Raw genomic sequence first — 19,718 nt, forward strand, 5'->3', positions numbered from 1 at the left:
AAGATCCTGATTTCGTTGATCTTTATTTCAACATTATCTACTTGATTTACGTTATGGTTTTCTTGAATTATTGTTCTCCGATTGTTTTCGTTTGAGTAAGATTCTTGGCGAATACTACATTCTTCGTGTCTGTCTTCTTTGTTTGGGATCTGATTTTGACCTTGATGATGTCGAATCCGTTTTTTGAGTCCCCTCGAACTCTCCATTTATAGATATCAGAGTTATCATTCTCATTTCTAGTTTTAGCTTTGAACGATAGTTCCCTTACGTTCTTTCTTTCATCTGGTGTTAGATCTTCAGTTATACTCGTTGTCTTGTATTTTTGGATGCCCTTGAGAGAAGGAAGGTTTCCGAGAAGTGAAAATTTTTCCTTTTTCGCTAGATAGACAGATTAATAAAGGGCGCTTCTATATATGCCTTGCATTTGTTAAAGATTTACGTCTAAACAAAAAAATATGAAAAAGAAAAGCTTCGAAAGAAATAAAATTGTTACATGAATTTTTAAATTTTTGTTTTAATCCAATATGACATGGCATACTTTGACACAAAATATTCTGGATACAACTCCTCCTTTCTTCATAATCAGGCAATGTACGAAGAAAAAGGGTTGGGCTTTTTGACGAGCGATGAAGATACCATTGCAGTGTATGAAAAGAAAGGAAAAGAAAATTCGAGCAGGGTTATGGAGAGTGCTGCTGATCAGATCTCGCAAATGAATCGAGTACAGCAAGTTGAACTCATGAGAGGTAGGTAATGTTTTCCGCAAAGAGCTTGCGAGCGTCCATAGCTTTACGAGTGTTTCATTTATTGTGTCTTTTTTGCCATCTTTTACCTACCATTAGGTTTTACCAGGGGGTGCCGAATATTTGGAAAATTTCAACAGGCTTTTAAAACGGTGGCATTTTTGTGCAGGCTATTTGTAGTTCTAAATCAACATGTATGGCATCCCTGTCTCAATATCATGATACAGTATGTGGCCCCCAAAACGGCGATCAAATTTGAAATTTCTCTCAAATCTAGAGAAAAATTTTAAAAATTTTGCTGCATGAAAACATTTAACATCTCTACTTTATTTCCTGGAAGTTCTTTTTCAAAAATTTCAATTTCAACAATATTTTTCAATCGCTTAAAGATAGGTAGCTTTTTTCTAATGGCCCCCAAAACGGAGGTTTGCGATTTTAGCGATTTCTCGAGATATCTTTAAGATATGAATACAAAATTTTGACCATAGTTTTGAAATATGATTTAGAGGGTTTTTGGCATAAATTTATTTGATAAAACTTTTTACAGTATCCCCCTGGTGGTCAAAATGCAGGTTTGGGGCCCCCAAAACGGTGTGTAGTTAAATCAAATTATTAAGCCCAGTGTTACGGGGAAAAACTATGAACATATTTGTGTTTTCCATTAATTTACGACCGATGGATGTCAAATTTATGATTTTTATCATTTCACGATTTTCGATTATTGCAGTCCAAACAGAAATTTAGAAATTTTCAATGACTATTGATTTAACAACATCTTAATCAAGTTTTTGAAAACAATTCTCTTTTGAAAATAGTTCCATTCATTATGGAATATGCTGTGAAATTTAGAAAAAAGCTAACTGAAAACTGAAAATTAAGCTTTAAGATATTTTCTCCTATATTTTGCATAACAATGACAGAATTTGCCGTTTTTGCTGATTACGAAAATTTTATATATAATTTAATTTTGTTATAACTATTAACTCAAGGTGATAGGAATAGAATTCCAAGATTTTTTGCTTTTTCTCATATTTAGAATTTTCGGTTTTGTCAATGCTGATTCTAGGGCTCCAAAATACTGGTTGACCTTCAAGATGCTATATCTTTTACCCAGCCTCTAAAGTCACAGATGTATTTGCATTTTCTGAACGGCATTAGGTGTAGAAAGTTTCCTATACCCCGTTTTCATAACTTATTTTCAATATCCAAGGAGCTAGAGTGAGTTATATGCAATTTTTATCTAATTTTGGTGTTAAAATAGCTCCTTTAGACGCAAATATGTTATTTTGAATCTGTCTCAAACCAGCAAAAACATGCTCATTTTTAAGTATAACCATCATTCTTTCAAAATAGACAAAAATCATTTAATTCTGATAAATATGCAAGTCAGAATATTCATTTTAATGAAAACCTCCGTTTTGGGGGCCGTCTCCGTTTTGGGGGCCATATACTATAGAGTTTATGTACCTTATTGATTGTATTCATGACGTAATGTTTTATACGGAAACGCCCAAAAAAGACCGGGCGTTTGAAACTAATTTTGAATTTTGAAAAATTAACCTAGTAGTGGCAAACGGGGTATTTTGGTTGATTCCGTATAAAACATTACGTAATGAATTGTGAATAAAGGTAACTTTTCTATTTCACAGTCCCATAATTTGACTCATCCTTAAATTGGGATAAATTTTAAGTTAGAGAAAGTAACTCGCCCATTTTTCATGATGTCAGAGTCACAATATTTATATTGTTTCCTTTTCAGGTTATCAAGATTTGAAGGAGAAACTTCACGGTTTTCTGGAAGGATTTTCTAAAACAGACCAGGTATGTTTTTGTTATTTATACAGATTTTCTGAAGAAAATACTTTCATACTTTGAGTATGAAATTAACTTATTCAAACTCGTATAAAACAGATTGCAAATGTGTTTAGCCTTCTTTATAAATTGGATATTGTATTCACTTTTCTGCAAGACTCGTGAGTGGATAGTGTAGAAATCTAAGCTAGTAGACTCACGCACTAGGATAAATCTGATGGTAAGTTGTGTTGTATTATAATTTAGTAGTTTTCATTTGTTGTTTGTTGTTCTTTCAGGTGGTGAAGAAAGAAGATATTGAAAACTTTTTCGAAGATTTGAATAAAAAGAGACGCGAACGTTCGAATAATGGATTACCGCCGGGTTCGTGTAAATAAACATGTACCGTGATTGCTTTGTTCTCATGGATGTTGTCATGAATTTGGAAATATTTAAAAATGGAAACAGAGATGGCTTTGACGAAAAGAGAGAATTTAAAGTCACATCGCTTACTTAAAAGCCACCGTGAAGCCATTCAGGCTTGTGCTTTTGTTATGTTTTGTTGTGAAGATGAAAATTAAAATTTTCAATCCGGAACTTCGATTAGTGATATTCATAAAGTTGTAAATTGTATTCAGATCCATGAAAATGATGAGGTTCTGAGATGCAAGCTCTCACTTGTGGAATGAACCTGGATGAACTTTTGTATTTTCATGTATGCAAATTGTTCAAAGCTAGAATAAGCTATCTGTTTATGTGCCTGTGGTTTAGATATTTTTGTCAACGCTAAACAATTTAAATTTTTGACTGATCTTTGTATTATATTTTTGCATTTTTCTTGGTTTTTAAGTTTTGTAAATAAAAAATTTGCGCTTCAAAAAAATTACTGATCCATTCTCTTCTTTCAAAATTCCTTTCAAAATCTCGGGAAGTAATTTTAACAAAGATTTCATCAAAAGCTCGAAATCCCCTTAATGTTATCTTTGTTCCCTTGAAAAAATGCCACCTAATATCGGGTCTCTTTGACCTTTGACTTATGTCCTCTATGATTGGTGAAGCAAATGTTTGTTCCTCCTTCACGTTCATTAGAATTGCTAGGAAAACTTAGCAAGAAAATATGTATCTTGTGGTCTGAGTGAGGTGTTCCCAAAATAAAAGCCCCTAAAGTTTACGCATAAATAGACTCAAAACTAAATCAAAACAAAAGAATCTAGACACATCATGCTAATTATGCAGATTTTTTTATCAGCAATTAACCGAAACAAACTCCCTTAAGGGCAAAGGACCTGGTATGTGACGGGCCGTATTTCCAAAAACTAAAGTACTGAACGGATGCATACTGAATTTTAACTTGAAAATATCTTTCTAACACTTTTCTGAAAAGGGCTAAGAATAACACTTGAGTGTGTTGGCTTCACATTGGTATGAAAATCTATTGGAGGCCCGCCGTGGATCGGTGGTTTCATTAAGGTTAAAGTTGAAAATTTCTTTTGTACCGTCGTTTCTCTACTTGATATTTTTCTTCACAAAATTGAGATACAATGTTTTTCACATATTTCTTGCAACTTGAATATGAAACGTCATATAACGACACATAATTTAGCAATTACTTTGATGCGTTTGCCTCTCTCAGGAATTAAATTCTCATTTGGGAGGAATTGGAAGACCGTTTTTTGATGGGAAAAGTGATTAATAATGTCATTACTGCCGACAAGGCTAGGACATGAGAAATCAATGAAAACCTAACTTGTTGTTTATCCAGTGTCTATAATAAATTCATGGCGTACCATACCGGCTATAATCATTAAAGCCTTTAAATCAGAACTCTCGCCGTTCTTTCTTTTCGTACAACGTGATATTCTGCGTCGATTTTAAATCAAGGAGATATCTCGAAATTTGGCTAAAAAGCATTGAAGGCCGGGAAATTTTCAACATCTGGAAGTTAGATTACGGAATTTTACAAGACCACGTCAAGGATTTTGCAACGGGAGGTCTGGTAACCCAGCCCTCGTTTTCGGGGATTGGTGAGTCCAACCGAAAATTTTTTAGGTTTACACGCAAGGATAGTATAACCCGACGGGGACGATGCAGCACATCTAAGAGGCTGACTATCGTTCCTCTTCGATGGGAAATTGGCCCTCTCCTTTAGAGCTTTAGCGTGGGTGGCCGCCACCATCGGAATATGAGATAAAATTATGTTCTTACAAATAGCAAAAAATTTCCGAAATCCTTTTGAAAGTTTGAGCAGCTTTGAACCATATGATACGTGACAGTTGCACTTCATTTTTTCCTTACACCCCTGAATTAAAACTTGTTAAAATAATCACGATTGTATTACGTTCATCAGTAATATGAGTGCAAGTGGCCCTGGGTACGAGATTGCCCTGAATAACAAATCCTTTCCGCAAACTCTCTTCCGATGTTTGGATTCTAAAACTGACGTACATACTACGCACAAAAGTATTGTGACGTCAAATATTTCTTTACACGATATTAAAAGTTGTAAACTTTGACACTTCCAAAACAACCAACCTCACAAAAGGAAGTTCAAATCACAAATATACCAACACAATTCTAACTTATCAGAAATGTAACACTCTTTTGCACCGATATCATCTTTTACTCAACATTTTTTCGAGAAGACACCACAAAGCGTCAGTACGGCACTCACGCAACATGGCGACCGTACAGCAGCGAACACCGAGTCGTTTATTCCCACAGAGTGAGTACCGTGTTTTGAACGGCGACCCTGATCAAGATCTGGACGAAACAGTAGAGCAAGAATACTGTGTTTACTTCAGCAAACGTTCACGCAACAGACGTGAAGATGTTACTTACGTTCGACAGAAATCGTTCCTTTTGAAACAAGGTGCAATGACTTTACAGTTACAATATTATCAGAATTTCAATCCACCAAATGTACACTCTAACACACCAAATATGAAATGTCTTCAAGGCAATAAGAAGACGAACAATCAATCTCAAGGATGCAATTTCCTCGAATATCTACCAAAGGAAATTACATTTCAAATTCTACGTTATCTTACAGCAGAGCAATTATGTAAATTCGCTGGAGCATCACACGCCGCGCGTTTATTCGCATATGACGATTTGTTATGGAAAAATCTTTGTTTGAGAACATGGCGCCATTGTGGATTCCTACTTATAGCTGACATTTCTGATTACAAGCACACGCTTCGTGCATGGTTTAATCAGAGCTCACCGTCAGGATCAGAGCGGTTAGATGTCAATGAAGTGATGCAAATCTTCGATCAGAACAGGTGGAGAATTCGGTTTGCGACTTTCAAAACACACGAAGAAACACCGAGTATCATGCACCGATTCAGTTCTCGGTTCAATATGCGAACGGCCGAATGCTTCCCGACGAAACGTGTCGTGAAATATCAATGTGCAATGGGTGAATATCATTTAGTGGGCGTTCAGAATGCCGCCCTGGTGGAGTATCTCATCTTCATGTTACCTTCACCCTGGCACCGGAAAAGTTTCAGTAAAATCGCATCACAGCCCATCTATAACATCCGTCATTTCGGTCTCAAGACCGCTCGTAGCCCACGCGGTCAACACAATGGAGAGTTTTTCCGTCGACGTGGTTACTACTTGAAAACATTAGAGAACAGGAAAGTACACATCACTTATCGATATTTCCCAACTATCAGATTCCGGTTGTATCGCAACCATGTGGAAAACCGAGATTTCATCGTTTGTCAAGACATCTTTCTGAGCTCAGGAGAATCAGTGGATTGTTACACAGCGTACGAAATCGTCCGCGTGGGCGATTACCAGGAACAAAGAGAAGTTGTTCAAAACGAAACTCTTCCAGCTAATCCACGTGAAATGATGAGAATGGGCGCTGATACGCCATTCCCGCCCATCCGTCCTGCACCAGAGACAAATGAAGGCGAAGAACAGCGTGTATCAGCTGTTTCATCACCGCCCATGCCGCCCCATGATCGCTCGAGGGCGTTAGGTAATCAACCAACATTGGATGTTTCAGATTCATCTGAAGGCGAAACAGAAGAAGATGGCGGCGGTCAACAATGATGCAATGTTTCAAAGTTCTAATGGACACTCCAATTTGAATAGAAATACAACCTAATACAAGCTAATTGAAAATCTTCTTTTATAGTTTGAACTTTTAAGAATTACATGCCTACCTCCGTTTTGGGTAAGATTCCACTTTCCAGGCTAAAATTCTACTACCAATAGACCAATCATAAACATAAGACTTCAATGGCCAAAAATATTAAGACAACAAGTTAAGAATATCGAAGGCTTCACGGACTCTAAAACACCCAATTTCTTAGGAAAATGGTCAAAAATGCTCAAAAAATGGCGATAAAAATAAGAACATGTTAAGAACATTTTTAAGCTTAAAACTCAAAAATTTTGGATGCTCTTATAAAAAAAACTTATATGAGTTTTATTTCTTCCTGCTTCTAGAAAAACCCTTACCAATCATCAGCCGACTATACCAGAAAAGATAGCAGAAATATCCCGGAAAGTCAATGATACAAGAACGATAAACTTTTGAGTCCATTTTTCCGACGGCAAAATGGGTAGTTTGAAATATCGGATGCAGTAGGAGGCAATAGGGAAGTCGATTTCGATTTTAAAGCTAATAACTTTTCATCTGTTCTTTGTCCATCAATAAAAATATCTCATTCCTATAAAAATGAAGTTTACAAAAACTATTTCCTTGATAAAATAGCATGATTTTGATAAAATATAAATTCTATGACCGGGCGAAATCGAATCATGAAAATCTATTTCATCGGTTTTTCTTTAAAAACTGACTCGGACACTTTTAAAGCTTAGTTAAGCGATATTTAAACAGGATTTAAAATCTTGTAAAACTAAAATTCGAAGGAAAATGTTTGGCTTATTAAATGCGTCATATCTTATTAAGAATAAAGCTTGTTTAGCAAACCTATTTGACACCCAGAGGATAGATTTTCTTTGCTATATTTCCCAAGGAACCAACAAATCCAATTTTTGATTTTTGCATCCATTTATACCGTACTTATATTTATACCGTGAATTTCTCAATTGAGGTAGTTCGACGTTATCGACTTTTCATGATACTGTCCACGATCCTTCACCTCAAATAAAACGACACCTTTCTGCTTCGTTCGTTAGTTCTTACTTTTGTTTTTATTTCGACGAGATTTTCCCAATCGTTTCTGTGGTGGTTTACCGCCTCTTGATTTACCGCCCTACAAAGAAATCGAATGGAAATTTATTGTATAGTTTCATTGATACAGACCGTAGAACTACTATGTCCCTGGTCAGTGTGCAATTTTTGACGGAAAAATTGCGCTTTCAAGGCCTTTTCAACTGACGTTTGCTGATTCGTGAAAATTATTAATGTAAGAGGCAATCAACAATTTCAACTCACTGGTTTTCCTGATCCAGCTTTCTTGCCGTGAACATTGCGTTTGAAATCAGACATGGCGTTGGCGGAGCTTTGGGCGGAATTCTTCTTGAATTTTTTCTTTTGACCACCAAAACCAAACTTATCGTCTTTACGTTTTCGTTTTAAACCTCCAGATTGTCTGAAAGAAGGAAGGGATAGAGAGATTAGGTCACATAAATACGAAATCGTTAACACTTTTTAGTCATTCATCAATTCGAAATGTCTTTAAGGAACAAGGGAGAGTGAATGAAGGGGTCCATAAATTAGGCGCAATCGTTAAAATTTTTCAGTTCTCAAGAATTGCTTAACATGTTTGCTTCTCACATCAGGTTCAAATCATTTTGAAATAAGCGAAGTAAATCTTAAAAACTAATTTAAACAAACTGCATCATAGAAAGTCCAACAATGACAAGATCGAGAAATAATACCGTGACTCAATCGTAATTCTCTTTATCATTCTCGCACCCCTGATGTCTAAAAGTCTAACATTATAACATAATGAAATCATTTCAAATTCTAAAATAGATGACGTGACTGAACCAAATTCAATCCGATATTTGATTAACCTACTCACTTGTTTTGATTACGGTCACCAGTGTTAATATCGAACATGTCATCTTTGCCGGATAATTTCTCCAATTTACCTTTGTCTAAAAACAAAAGTAGAGGTCTATTATAAGCAAACAATAGTTTCTCTCCTCCGTATATTTTCGAAACAAAATTCCCTGTTTTGAAAAGTATCTTTGTTCTTCGGCTATCCTTTCAGGGAAATTCTTTGTATTTTTGAAGAGAAATCGCTTGTTTTTATAAAAAAATCCCTTTATTTTGGAAAGAAAATTCTTCGTATTTACGTAGGAAAATTTCGATGTATTTTTAAAGGAAAATTGCTTGTACTTTCGTAGGAAAACTCCCTGTATTTTCGTAAGAAAATTTCATGTACAGTGGAACCTCTAATTAGCGGACACCATCGGGGAAAGGGGTTAGTGTCCGCTAATTAGAAGTGTCCGCTTTTTAGAAACTTTTGATCTCGGAGCTCCAATTTTGAAATTAGGCCATCCCAGGGTGTCGAAAATACAAAATTGGGGTATTAAGTACTTATCTGCAGACACTAGGCCATAGAAGAATTGGAATCAGAGCTCGAGTTAGTGACTGGCAAGAGGTTAAATCGAGGTGGTGGGTGCGGACTTGAAGTACCAGTGATTTATGATTACTTTGGCCCACCTAAATTCGTTGAATGGGTCAAGGGAAAACTGGAAATTTGTAGAAATAATTTGAATAATAGGACTAATAAGTGCTTGAAATACAAATATCTAAAAATTTCTTTTCGATTTTGGACGTCTGTGACTCGTTTGATATTCAATGTTCGCTAATTGGAGAGCTAAAATAGGGGTTTTGGCCGGGGAAAATGAAATTGTCCGCTAATCAGAGGTGTCCACCTTTTAGAGTGTCCGTTAATTAGAGGTTTTACTGTATTGTATTCCCTTGAATGAAAGTCCCTTGTATTTTCGAAGGAAAATTGTTTCGATTATGTGTTGAACGGTGAATAAGAAGGCGGCTATTTTATTTTTTAATTGTATATCCGGATATATGTCCAGGTATGTACTTTAAATTTTTTTTTGCATTTAGATAGGAGTGCTTCCTCTTGAAAGGCTTGAAAGGAAAAACCTTAAGTTTTATTGTTTTTGCGGAGAAATTCATTTCGAAATGTCTTGAAGAAATTCGTTATGTGAGAATCTCTTGATAAGGGTCGAAAAGATTGAAGTATTACATACTCTTTTTTAGGTGATCGACAGCCTGTAGCATTTTCTTTTTATCTTGTTGTCTTTTTTGTAGCACTTGGTGTTGTATCTGTACAAAAAAAAAACAATTGAAAATACAACAGAAATAGAAAACGTAAAAGGTTGAACCAGGAAATATATAGAGAACAGAAATATATCAAGCTCTACTTATGTATTGAGCACTTTGAATTGTGCAGAGAAACACAAGAAGAAGAGAACAGAAATATATATCATAAAAAAATATTCCAATTTTTCAATACAGTTTATGTCAAGATTAATATTCTAATTTGAGTACCCTACCTGTTTTCCATATTTCTTTAGTGTTCTTTGTTTCTTGGCCTTCTCAGATTTCTCGATAGCTTCTTTTTTACTCAACATTTTTTGTCGTATCTAAAAAGAATCAAAGAGAAATCGAACCGGCGATGAATAGAGTGCTCTTTTGAGAAATACATTTTTTATAAAGTTTCTGAGATGATCTTGAAAATGCAACAATATGGCGGAAATCAACGAAAATTCTAACAATGTGTAGGAGATGTGATAGACTTGTTCATTATGCTTGCTCTGAGCTCCCGGCCTATCAGATTCAGCTTTGTCTGCAATATAAAAGCCGACGCTTCGAATGTGGAAATTGTGTTACAATAACTCTCGAGAGGATTAAAACAAGCAGATAAAGATGAACATCATGGATTGAAATTAGGTTTCAACGAGAGAATAACCTCTCTAGAAACGAAAGTCGAGAAGCTTATGAATAAAAAAGACGTAAACAAAGAACGGAACAACAAACGATCTGAAACACAGCTCTACAACACAGAAACAAAAAAAAACAAGCTAGATGCTGAATGGACCTACCTGATGATGAAAGTTAGATAGCAATGCGAGGAGAAAAAAATCAGTCAGAAAATATATCGTTTAGCGAAAATGCATAACGCAAAAAATTCATCATTGATTGTTGATGGGGGGAGAGGGAAGGGTTGTAGGGAAAAATTAATAGAAAGTTCTGGTCGCAAAAATCAGTTTTATTGACAATTGAATCATGCTTGATGGTGAGCATTGTTATCAATAATGTTTTTGTGTGAAGAACATAGAAATACAAGGAAAACATATAATGAAAATCTGCAAAGACGGCGATTTCCGGCATTTTCAACCGGAAAAAATTTTTTCTCAAAAATCGAACTCGGCCATGTTTTGAGCATTGCAAATACGCATCTTTCTGCAAAAAATCAGAAAAAGCTAAAGATGAAAACTCGAGAAAATGTAAAAAAAAACGGTTTTCCGGCATATTTCTGGCATTTTCGGCCGGGAAAAACTATTTTTCGAAAATCGGGCTCCGTCACATTTTAGGTATTGTCATTTTGCATCAGTGTGCAAAATTTCATGAAAAAATATAAAGTACAGCTCGAGAAATTCAAGAAATACCGTTTTTCCGGCGAAAATAGGCTGTTCCGGCGATTTTTAGAAAGTTCCGACTTCAAAAATCACTTTTATTGACAATTAAACCATGCTTGATGGTGGGCATTGCTACAAATAATGTTTTTGTGTGAAAAAACAACGAAATATAAGGAATAAGTCCAATGAAAATCTGCAAAAACGGCGATTTCCGGGATATTTCCGGCATTTTCAGCCGGAATAGAATTTTTCTCAAAAATCGGACTAATCCATGTTTTAGGCATTGCTAATACGCATCTTTGTGCAAAAAATCAGAAAAAACTAATGATGAAATCTCGAGAAAATGCCAAAAAACCGGTTTTTCCGGCATATTTCCGGCATTTTCGGCCGGAAATGAATTTTTTTCGAAAATCGGGCTCCGTCACATTTTGGGCATTACCATTTTGCATCTTTGTGCCAAAAATTAGGAAAAACTAATGAGCCAATCCCGAGAAAAGCTAGTAACGAACGGACGAACGGACGAACGAACGAACGAACGAACGAACGAACGAACGAACGAACGAACGAACAGAGGTTAATTTATAGGACCTACAGCCCACCGGGGTAGGTCCAAAAATCATTTGCAGAAGTCACCAAAGAAGATCTACAAAAAACAAGAGGTGACCTTAAAAAGTTTCATTAAATCAGTGAACGAAGAGGAGCGTTGGCTCAAATCAACCAAGTGCAACATCATGGTGCATGATTTAGGTGAAAAACGAACGAAAACGAAGAAGAGCAACGAGTGACAAAGATTTTATAGAAAGAATACTGAAACAACAAATGGGTTTCGATGTGACGATAATCAAGGTAGAACGCATAGGTGCTCGTAAGATGAAATGTACGATGGAGACCATTAAAAGTTACTCTCGAGAGTGAAGAAGAAAGGATTAGAATACTTATGCATCAGCCCACAGACTAGATAAAGATGATTTCAGAGTATCAGGCGATTTTTTAAGGAAAGAACACGAGATAATAAAACAATGGCATCATAAAGCAAAAGAAAAACATCGAAAGAAAAAGACAAGAGTCATATATGGAAAGTGAGAGGTAGTCCTAGGACTAAACTCTATTTAAAGAAATTTACGAAACAACATGATTGTAAGAAGAGTGAGCTAGAGGCCCAGGTGCCTAGCTGTAAAACTCTTTAACAAAATTGACAGACGAATAGAATGATAAGATCTATAAATTGTAAAGATGTAAGATTGTTTCATAGAGGTCAATAGACCTGAGAAATACACTTCTATAAATAAAAGAAAAGATAAATTGTCTGATTTCATTTTGAGGGCATTGACCATTGCCATCTTGAACGTAAATTTTCAAAATTTCCCTCACTAAACCTCAGCCCCTTCCCAATATCACGTCACTGAGGAGTGTACACTTTTAAAGCCTATGGCGAGATATGATTTATTTAGAGCTTCAAAGTACCTTGCAGCATTCGTTCAAAAAATTTGGATTTGAATTAATGGAAACCATAGGTCTTGGTAAATAATTTTCAATGTGTAATCTAAAATACCTTTTGCATGTGTGCGTCAGATTTGACCATTTCAGCAAAATAATCTTCCGGTCTTTCTGTAGGCACACCCATATCTCTTAATTTACTTAAAGCCTCTTTCGCTGATACTTGTGCTTGACGATAACTGAAAAAAATTGAGGATACTGAATACAAATTCTTGACAAAAGAATATGAATTAAAGACTATTTTAGTGGATATGGCAAATGTGACGATCTGACCTGGTTTTCAGCCATAACATTCAAAACTTAGAAAGGACCTTATTCGCAGCAATCTAAAATCTTACAAAAACGAGGTTTTTCAATTTTGTCAGTGGCTCCAATTGACCCTAAAGTGACTCTAAATAGGTCCAGGGCACTCAGTTGCGACTCTCGAGTCCAACCCTGACCCTAACTGGTAGTGACCCAATAAGCGACAAATACGTCACTAAAGAACGTCACAATACGTCACTAAAGAACGTCACATTCCCGTCTAATCAAAAAGATGGATTTAAAAACGAAAGCGAATGCGGCCAGGTTCTAATGTTTAAGTTTATGATCGGGTTTTGATTATGGTGCAATTATTTATTTTCAAAAATATTCATCCCAAAACTGCATGAAAAAGATCAAAACAGTGCACCAACCTGGGCAGAATCTCTTACGGAGCCATGGCCTTTAGAATGAATAAGTGCCATGCGCGGAGTATTGGAATCTGCTTGGAGATTAAACGATCCTTTTTCGTTAAAAGGGAAAACATTGGAGGTGCATAAATTAGGTGGAGTTATTTGAAGAGTACTCCAGCAAAGTAGTAACTTCAAACAATCGATCTCATACAATAACTCTTCCTACAACTCTTCTAATGGTTGAAATTTGAGATTGAAGGACTTTAAGAAAACTGTACATACAATTGTAATTCTCGTTGAAAGTCATCCACAACTTCTTCTTTGGTACCATTTGTCTTTTTGCTTTCATCCTCTGTCTCATCTGTCGGGTTCAGACCTTGATGTAAAGGGAAATGTTTCAAATCTATACAGGCGAAGCAGAGGTCAAAAGGTCTGACATTTAATTCAAACCTTTGAAATATCAAAATATAGCTATTATCTGGGAATCAAGAAAAAAGCAAACAGCATAGCATAGACACCAGATGACTCCTAAGAATTACGTTGACCCACATTAATAGGGATAATTTTGCACAGAAAACTTTGCAGTTTTGCAATTCAAGAAAAAGTTTTAAGCAGCCTTAAATATCTTGAAACTATATAGCCTAGGGGGTTTATCATCCAGTTGAACATAGTTACCTGGCAAATCAGAGAGGTCAACCGTCACATCCATACGTTCAATCCAATCAATTTCTTTCTTCAATTCTTCAAGTCTTACTTTCATCAATTCCTTAGGAACAGTAAAACATTGAGTATAATGATGGTGTGTTACAGTACATTGAAAATTCACTGATAAATAGGTATATTGTAAAACAATTTTTCCAGAAAATTGGAGTAAATCTAGAGGGGGGGGGGGTAAAAGAAGAGGAGAGAGAAAAATCCAAAAGCCAAGGGGGAATAGTATTTAGAAAATTTTCTTCTTATACTGTTTGACTATCTAAAACACAAATTCCAACTTGTTACATCATTAGCTTTTTGTTCTTCACATCAAACATTCCAACATTCCAGAACACTAAGAAAACTGAGAATAGACAAAAACAAGGCTTACTTGGTTGTTGATCAATTCTCTCTTCTCGGTTGGTTCATCCTCACCCAAAATACGTTCATTCTCCTCCAAGAACTGAAAAAGGCCATATATTGATTTTTAATTTATTGTAGATAAAACATTTACCAAATTTATGAAAAAATACTCCAGTTTATAAGCAAGTCCGATTCTTAGTTGAAGTTTAGAAATGTGACAACACACAAAAGCAACTTGAATAAAAAAAAAACTATCAAACTATCTACTCACTTTAGACATTTTTGGATCTTATTACATTAGGCCCTTTAAGTGTGGAATAGAAAAACTACTAAACTATTTAATATCTTCATGTTAAGTGCCACTTAATCTTCAATCTTTATACAATCGAATAAGATAATTGGACCGCATTTGTTGTTGATAGCAATAGAAAAAACAATGCAGAAAAGCAAACCTCATTTTCGCTGTCTGATTCTTCATCTTCGCTGTGTGAGAGAACTGCTTTGTCTTCTTTTCCCATTTTATAATTATTTAATTCTTTGCTTTCTTTGTGTGTTATTTTGTGGTTGACTGAAAAAAATACCAAAGAATCATCATTATGATTTATCCAATCAAGGTAACATCCAAAATCAAGAGGTCTCTGAAATAAAAATAACCAAGAACTGATGGTTGGTTGTAAATTATCTTTGAACTTCAGTAGCAAATATCAAATACTTTAAAAATATGATTGCATGATAAAAAACTGAACAAAAACTATTTGAAAAAATTGAAATACTCTAAAAATATGATTGCATGATAAAAAACTGAACAAAAATTATTTGAAATAAACCAGCTGCGCTGGAAAGTCAGCCCAAAAGGCTTAGAAGGCTTAGAAGTACAAATAAGAAGCTTTGTTAAAATCTGAAAAGCTTGAAAGAGCGTATCTATTTGCTTGAAACGTTCAGACAAAAAAGTAGTGGTGCATAGTGGGATCCGTCCAAAGCAGAAGTCGGTGAAACAAATTAATACCATTGCTGTATTGAATTTGAATTTCGCTCCTCAAAATGACAGTTGATGAATTAGCCAATGAAAGCTTGTTTTAGTTTCTCTTTTCAAACTGCCTCAGAAAAAAGCGCGATTTTTTGTGGTCCAGTCGTTTACTCATTTTTATTCAGTGAGTGAGTCCTGCGCTTGTTCAACTGTTAAAAATGTGAGTCCAAAATTGGACTCACAGCTCGAACCTGTCTAGTTTATATCAGAGATATCAGATTATAAAAAACACTCGACGGGTGTCTTGTCATGACAATAAAATAAAAGACCCAAATAGAAGAATTTCTACAAGTAGTATACAACTTAACATTATTCAAAGAAAAGTAATTTCTTTAATACTCACTTTCTCTATAATTAGTTCTCTTTCTTTATTTACAATGCAAAAGTATCTTTTATTAACTATTGAATATGATGCAAAAAAGAATTTTTTTTCTTTTTTTCTTATTATTAATTATACGCGTCTTTTTATGTTATGTGTTTTTCTCGTCCTATTTTATCTTACTAAGAAAAAATTATTTTCGCACTAAGAATAATTATTTTCGCGCGCTAAGTAATTCCGAAATCCTGTTTCCCGAAAATAATCCGAAATTGGAATTAAAACTTAAAGTCTTAACGAAGACCAGCGGGAAAAAAATCGTCAAACTGATTTGAAGAGTCACCTGGGCTGACTAAAAATTGGAAAATAATTACAGTAATAATACAAAAATGTGCGAGTTTGTTTTCAAAATAATATTTTAGGAATCCTGTGTATCCTGTACTTTGAACAACCAGACTTTTCTCAATAGTTGGAAAAATAAGCAAATTTTTTTTCAAATATCATGAATATCTTCATTCCACAGTCCAGGTTTAGTTTTGATAAAATTTTCCATCATGTCAATACATTCTTTATTTTGTTCCAAATGCACCGTAACTTTACTTTCTGTCAGCCATTTCTCAGCAGGCGATGTATAATTTATGTTTTCTCCAACAATGATGCGGGGAACTTTGTACAAAATGGCTGTGCCACTACACATTGGACAGGGACTAGAGAACAAACCAATATTTCAAAGAAAATAAAAACTAAGCTGAAATCTGAAATTTAGATATTTCTCTCATAGGCAGCACAACTTTTACACAACATGTATTTACTGTGGAATAAAAAAGTAACAACTTATTGCCTCCTATTGGGCTTCTCACATAAACAAGGGATATCTTTTGGTGCAAAAAAAGTCTTCAATTTAAGAATCTAACTAGAAAAAAATCTTGTGAGAGACTGCAGAAATCATGTGATCTGGCTCTGATGATCATTTAAAATTAAAGGTATACCTCAAGGTAGAAACTAAAACCAGCTTATGCCAATCCTTTCTTCGCCCTGCATTTTTGAAGCATTCCATCTCAGCGTGTGCAGTTGGATCACCATTTTGAATTCTACGGTTGTGACCTCGTGCTACAATATTTCCAGTTTCAGGATCAACAAGAACACTTCCAATTGGAATCCCACCTTCACGTAAGCCCTGTTTTGCTTCTTCCATAGCAGCATCAAGCCAATTCAAATTAACCCAAGTCATAGTTTTTCTACATGTACAAATATGCTTAGTGTATACCTTAAAGTCAATTATATGTATAATAAAATTTCACATATTCTTGACAGCATAATAATATTTCTAAATTTAGGTGTATGCAAGCCTGATAACATTGACATTTTTTGTAGTGAAGAAACACCTTTCAAATAATTCAGACATGAATAATATAAATAATATGACAATAAAAAAAAACACCTCTAGACTTTGTATTTTACCCGTATAAAAATAATATCTGATTGTTAAGATTTATGATAAATATTGAAACAAGATATTAAAGCAGATATTGAATGTCCTTTCATTAGATATCACAATTTATCTACTTGAGATAAGTGATATTTATTTCTGAGAGCTAATAAATCCAATAAGAAGGCATGCAATATATGTGACTCCCCAAGCGATTTAAAGTACCTGAAAATGGGACCGGTCTTTAGACAGTCTTTTAAGGACCGGTAAATGACCGGTAAAAATTTACTAAAAGGCCGCTACGAGTCTAGTTAATTTAGTTGCCGCTGCGAAGCGTCCGGTCCTAGACCGGCCCCAGACCGGCCCCGATCGCCCAGTCGACATCCTTTTACAACAATTTTTTCATGTAATCGTTACTAAAAATCACTAACTAGCGGCCCGGACCGGTCTAACGAACGACCTCAGAAATAATTTTTCTTTTCCAGTGGTGGTCAGAATTCCAATAAAAATCCATGTACTTTTGCAAAATGCATCGGAAATTCCACTCTTTTGTGCCTTTTTTAATTCAATTGCCTTGGAAATTCATACATTTTCTTCTCTTGCCTTGGAAATTTTGAATTTTGGTGAAAACATAGCCCTCAAATGAATGACCTGGCTGGTCATTAAAATACAAAGTTAAATAAAAATAATAATGGTAGAGTAGAGCTGCGAGCGGAGCTGTGTAGTTGTATTTTAATGACCAGCCAGGTCATTCTTTTGAGGGCTATGCATGTTAGCCTCCACTGATGCAAGTAACCCAATCTCACGGTATGTCATAATCAATGCCGTGCATATTTTGTCAACATCCTTTTCATTGGATAAATACCACTAAAATATACAAGATAAGTAAACATAGATTTATCGCCCGCGAGTACGGCTTAGCTAAGCGCACCTCTCTTATTCATTATCTAAGAATTGAAGCAGGCAAAGATTAACGCGCAGGCTGATAGCGGAAAAAGGTTTTTTGAAGATATTTTCAGTTATAATCCAAGGTAGAACAAACTAAACATAGAAAGGGGGTATTTTTTAGTGCTCTATACAATGATCGGTATTTTTTTTGAATTCTATGTTTAGATTTTTCTACCCAGCCCGTTGCTATGTACACGCGCCCTGTTGCTAAGACCTTTGCTTGAAATCAAAAGCGAAACCAAAATAATTTAGCGCACACTGCCGTTTGCGTAATATCGATAAAGTGAAAGGAGGTTCTGACTGTGCATGACCAATCCAATTGCTCAAAACACCACTTCAAACAGTAACGGTAATCCTTGCATTTGCACGGGGTGTGCATTTGCAACAGTTTAAACGATTTTTTCCGACCCTGTACGTGTAAGGCAAAATGCGCGAAAATTAACAAATCTCAACTTTAAAATAAAACGAAGACGAATATGGCAATATGGGGGGTTCGAATAAACGGGGGGGGGGGGGGTTGGAAAATTTACTAGATTTTAATAAACGGGGGGGGGGGGCTAATTGCCGGGGGTTGGAAATTGTACTTTTGAAACCCAAAAATAAGGTAAATATAGACTAAAATCAGGCTATTTAGACCAAAATAAGGGGCCTTCTCTTTGACAGCTGAAAATATTCTTAGAGATTAATAAACAGGGGGGTCCTAATAAGGTCTGGGGGGGGGGGTTGGAAAATTTTCGAAAAATTAACAAGTGGGGGGGGGGCCTGTTTATTTGGAACCTAAGAGTAACATTTTTCCACTCTGTGTAAATGCGACGGGTCGCAGTGATCGATTGTATTTGCACGGGGTTTTTTCCTCACTTTCGTTTTCGACCCGTTGCATTTGCCGCATGTCAAACCCTGTGCAAATGCAAATCAGTTTGGGAAATTGCATAGATCTGCAACGTTGCAAAATTCCGCAACGTTGCGTTTTTTTGCAACGATTCCCTCAGCGTGCGCTGCAATTTTTCGCAACGTTCCCAATGGAAGTGTGCGATTATGAACACCAACTATGACGACCAATTATCACAAACAGAAGCAAAACTGGGCAGGACCCTGCCGACGCACCGGACTTAACGAACACCGGACACGCGAAAGTCCGGTGTAAAATGAGAATTTTTTTTACCACCGGACAATTTCTACACCGGACTTATAAGGAAGTGTCCGGAGTTTCTTTATTTTTTGTTTCATAAATGTCCGGCGTCCAAAATTCCCCGTATGCAACACCGGACTGACACCGGACTTATTGCGTCCGGTGTAGCGAAAGGATACTCCTTGCCACCGGACAATACACCGGACAGTCCGGTGCGTCGGCAGGGTCCTAACTGGGCAAAATCTGGCATATTTGAACAAAGTAGCATTTCTTCCAAGAATGATTATGAATAATCGCTAGATAGGAATTAAAATGCTAGGGTGAAAAGACGTGAAAAGTTTCCTTTTGGGTTGTTCCTTCAAAACAAAATGCACATTATTTTGGGACCCCGCGGTCCAGGCCCTGTGATGCCGGTTTTGGTCCATAGGTTAGGGCTGCGAAATTATGCAGCGATAAAGCTGCAGAATTTCACAGCGCTGCGGAATATGACAACGCAAAAAATGCAACATTTCGCAATCAACATTGCGGATT

General features: G+C 35.8%; 3 protein-coding genes across 4 annotated transcripts in view; 1 reads left to right on the forward strand and 2 right to left on the reverse strand.

Moving 5' to 3' along the window:
- Nucleotides 1-3,420, forward strand: part of LOC136810829 (putative E3 ubiquitin-protein ligase UBR7) — a 16,082-nt gene extending 12,662 nt beyond the window's left edge. For both annotated transcript variants that reach the window (XM_067067417.1, XM_067067416.1), the window contains 3 exons: nt 587-746; nt 2,503-2,564; nt 2,834-3,420. In XM_067067417.1, the coding sequence (XP_066923518.1) occupies nt 587-746; nt 2,503-2,564; nt 2,834-2,932 (321 nt within the window). In that variant the 3' untranslated portion in view covers nt 2,933-3,420. The remainder of the gene's footprint in view (nt 1-586; nt 747-2,502; nt 2,565-2,833) is intronic.
- Nucleotides 3,421-7,162: 3,742 nt separating this feature from the next.
- On the reverse strand, nt 7,163-14,906 carry LOC136810820 (probable rRNA-processing protein EBP2). The gene is made up of 10 exons (XM_067067410.1): nt 14,791-14,906; nt 14,367-14,438; nt 13,958-14,048; nt 13,565-13,658; nt 12,685-12,808; nt 10,047-10,136; nt 9,741-9,816; nt 8,543-8,618; nt 7,951-8,107; nt 7,163-7,768 (listed from the first exon to the last, which is right to left on the reverse strand). Exons 1-10 carry the CDS (start codon nt 14,854-14,856, stop codon nt 7,688-7,690), a joined length of 927 nt encoding a protein of 308 aa, XP_066923511.1. The 5' UTR covers nt 14,857-14,906; the 3' UTR covers nt 7,163-7,687.
- An 883-nt stretch (nt 14,907-15,789) lies between these two features.
- On the reverse strand, nt 15,790-17,024 carry LOC136810821 (uncharacterized). The gene is made up of 2 exons (XM_067067411.1): nt 16,671-17,024; nt 15,790-16,388 (listed from the first exon to the last, which is right to left on the reverse strand). The coding sequence occupies exons 1-2, from the start codon at nt 16,910-16,912 to the stop codon at nt 16,175-16,177; spliced, it is 456 nt and encodes a 151-aa protein (XP_066923512.1). The 5' UTR covers nt 16,913-17,024; the 3' UTR covers nt 15,790-16,174.
- Nucleotides 17,025-19,718: the final 2,694 nt, after the last annotated feature.

The sequence above is a fragment of the Clytia hemisphaerica genome, unplaced genomic scaffold (genome assembly GCF_902728285.1).
Source record: "Clytia hemisphaerica strain Z4C2 unplaced genomic scaffold, Clytia hemisphaerica genome assembly, whole genome shotgun sequence".
Taxonomy (NCBI): Eukaryota; Metazoa; Cnidaria; class Hydrozoa; order Leptothecata; family Clytiidae; genus Clytia; species Clytia hemisphaerica.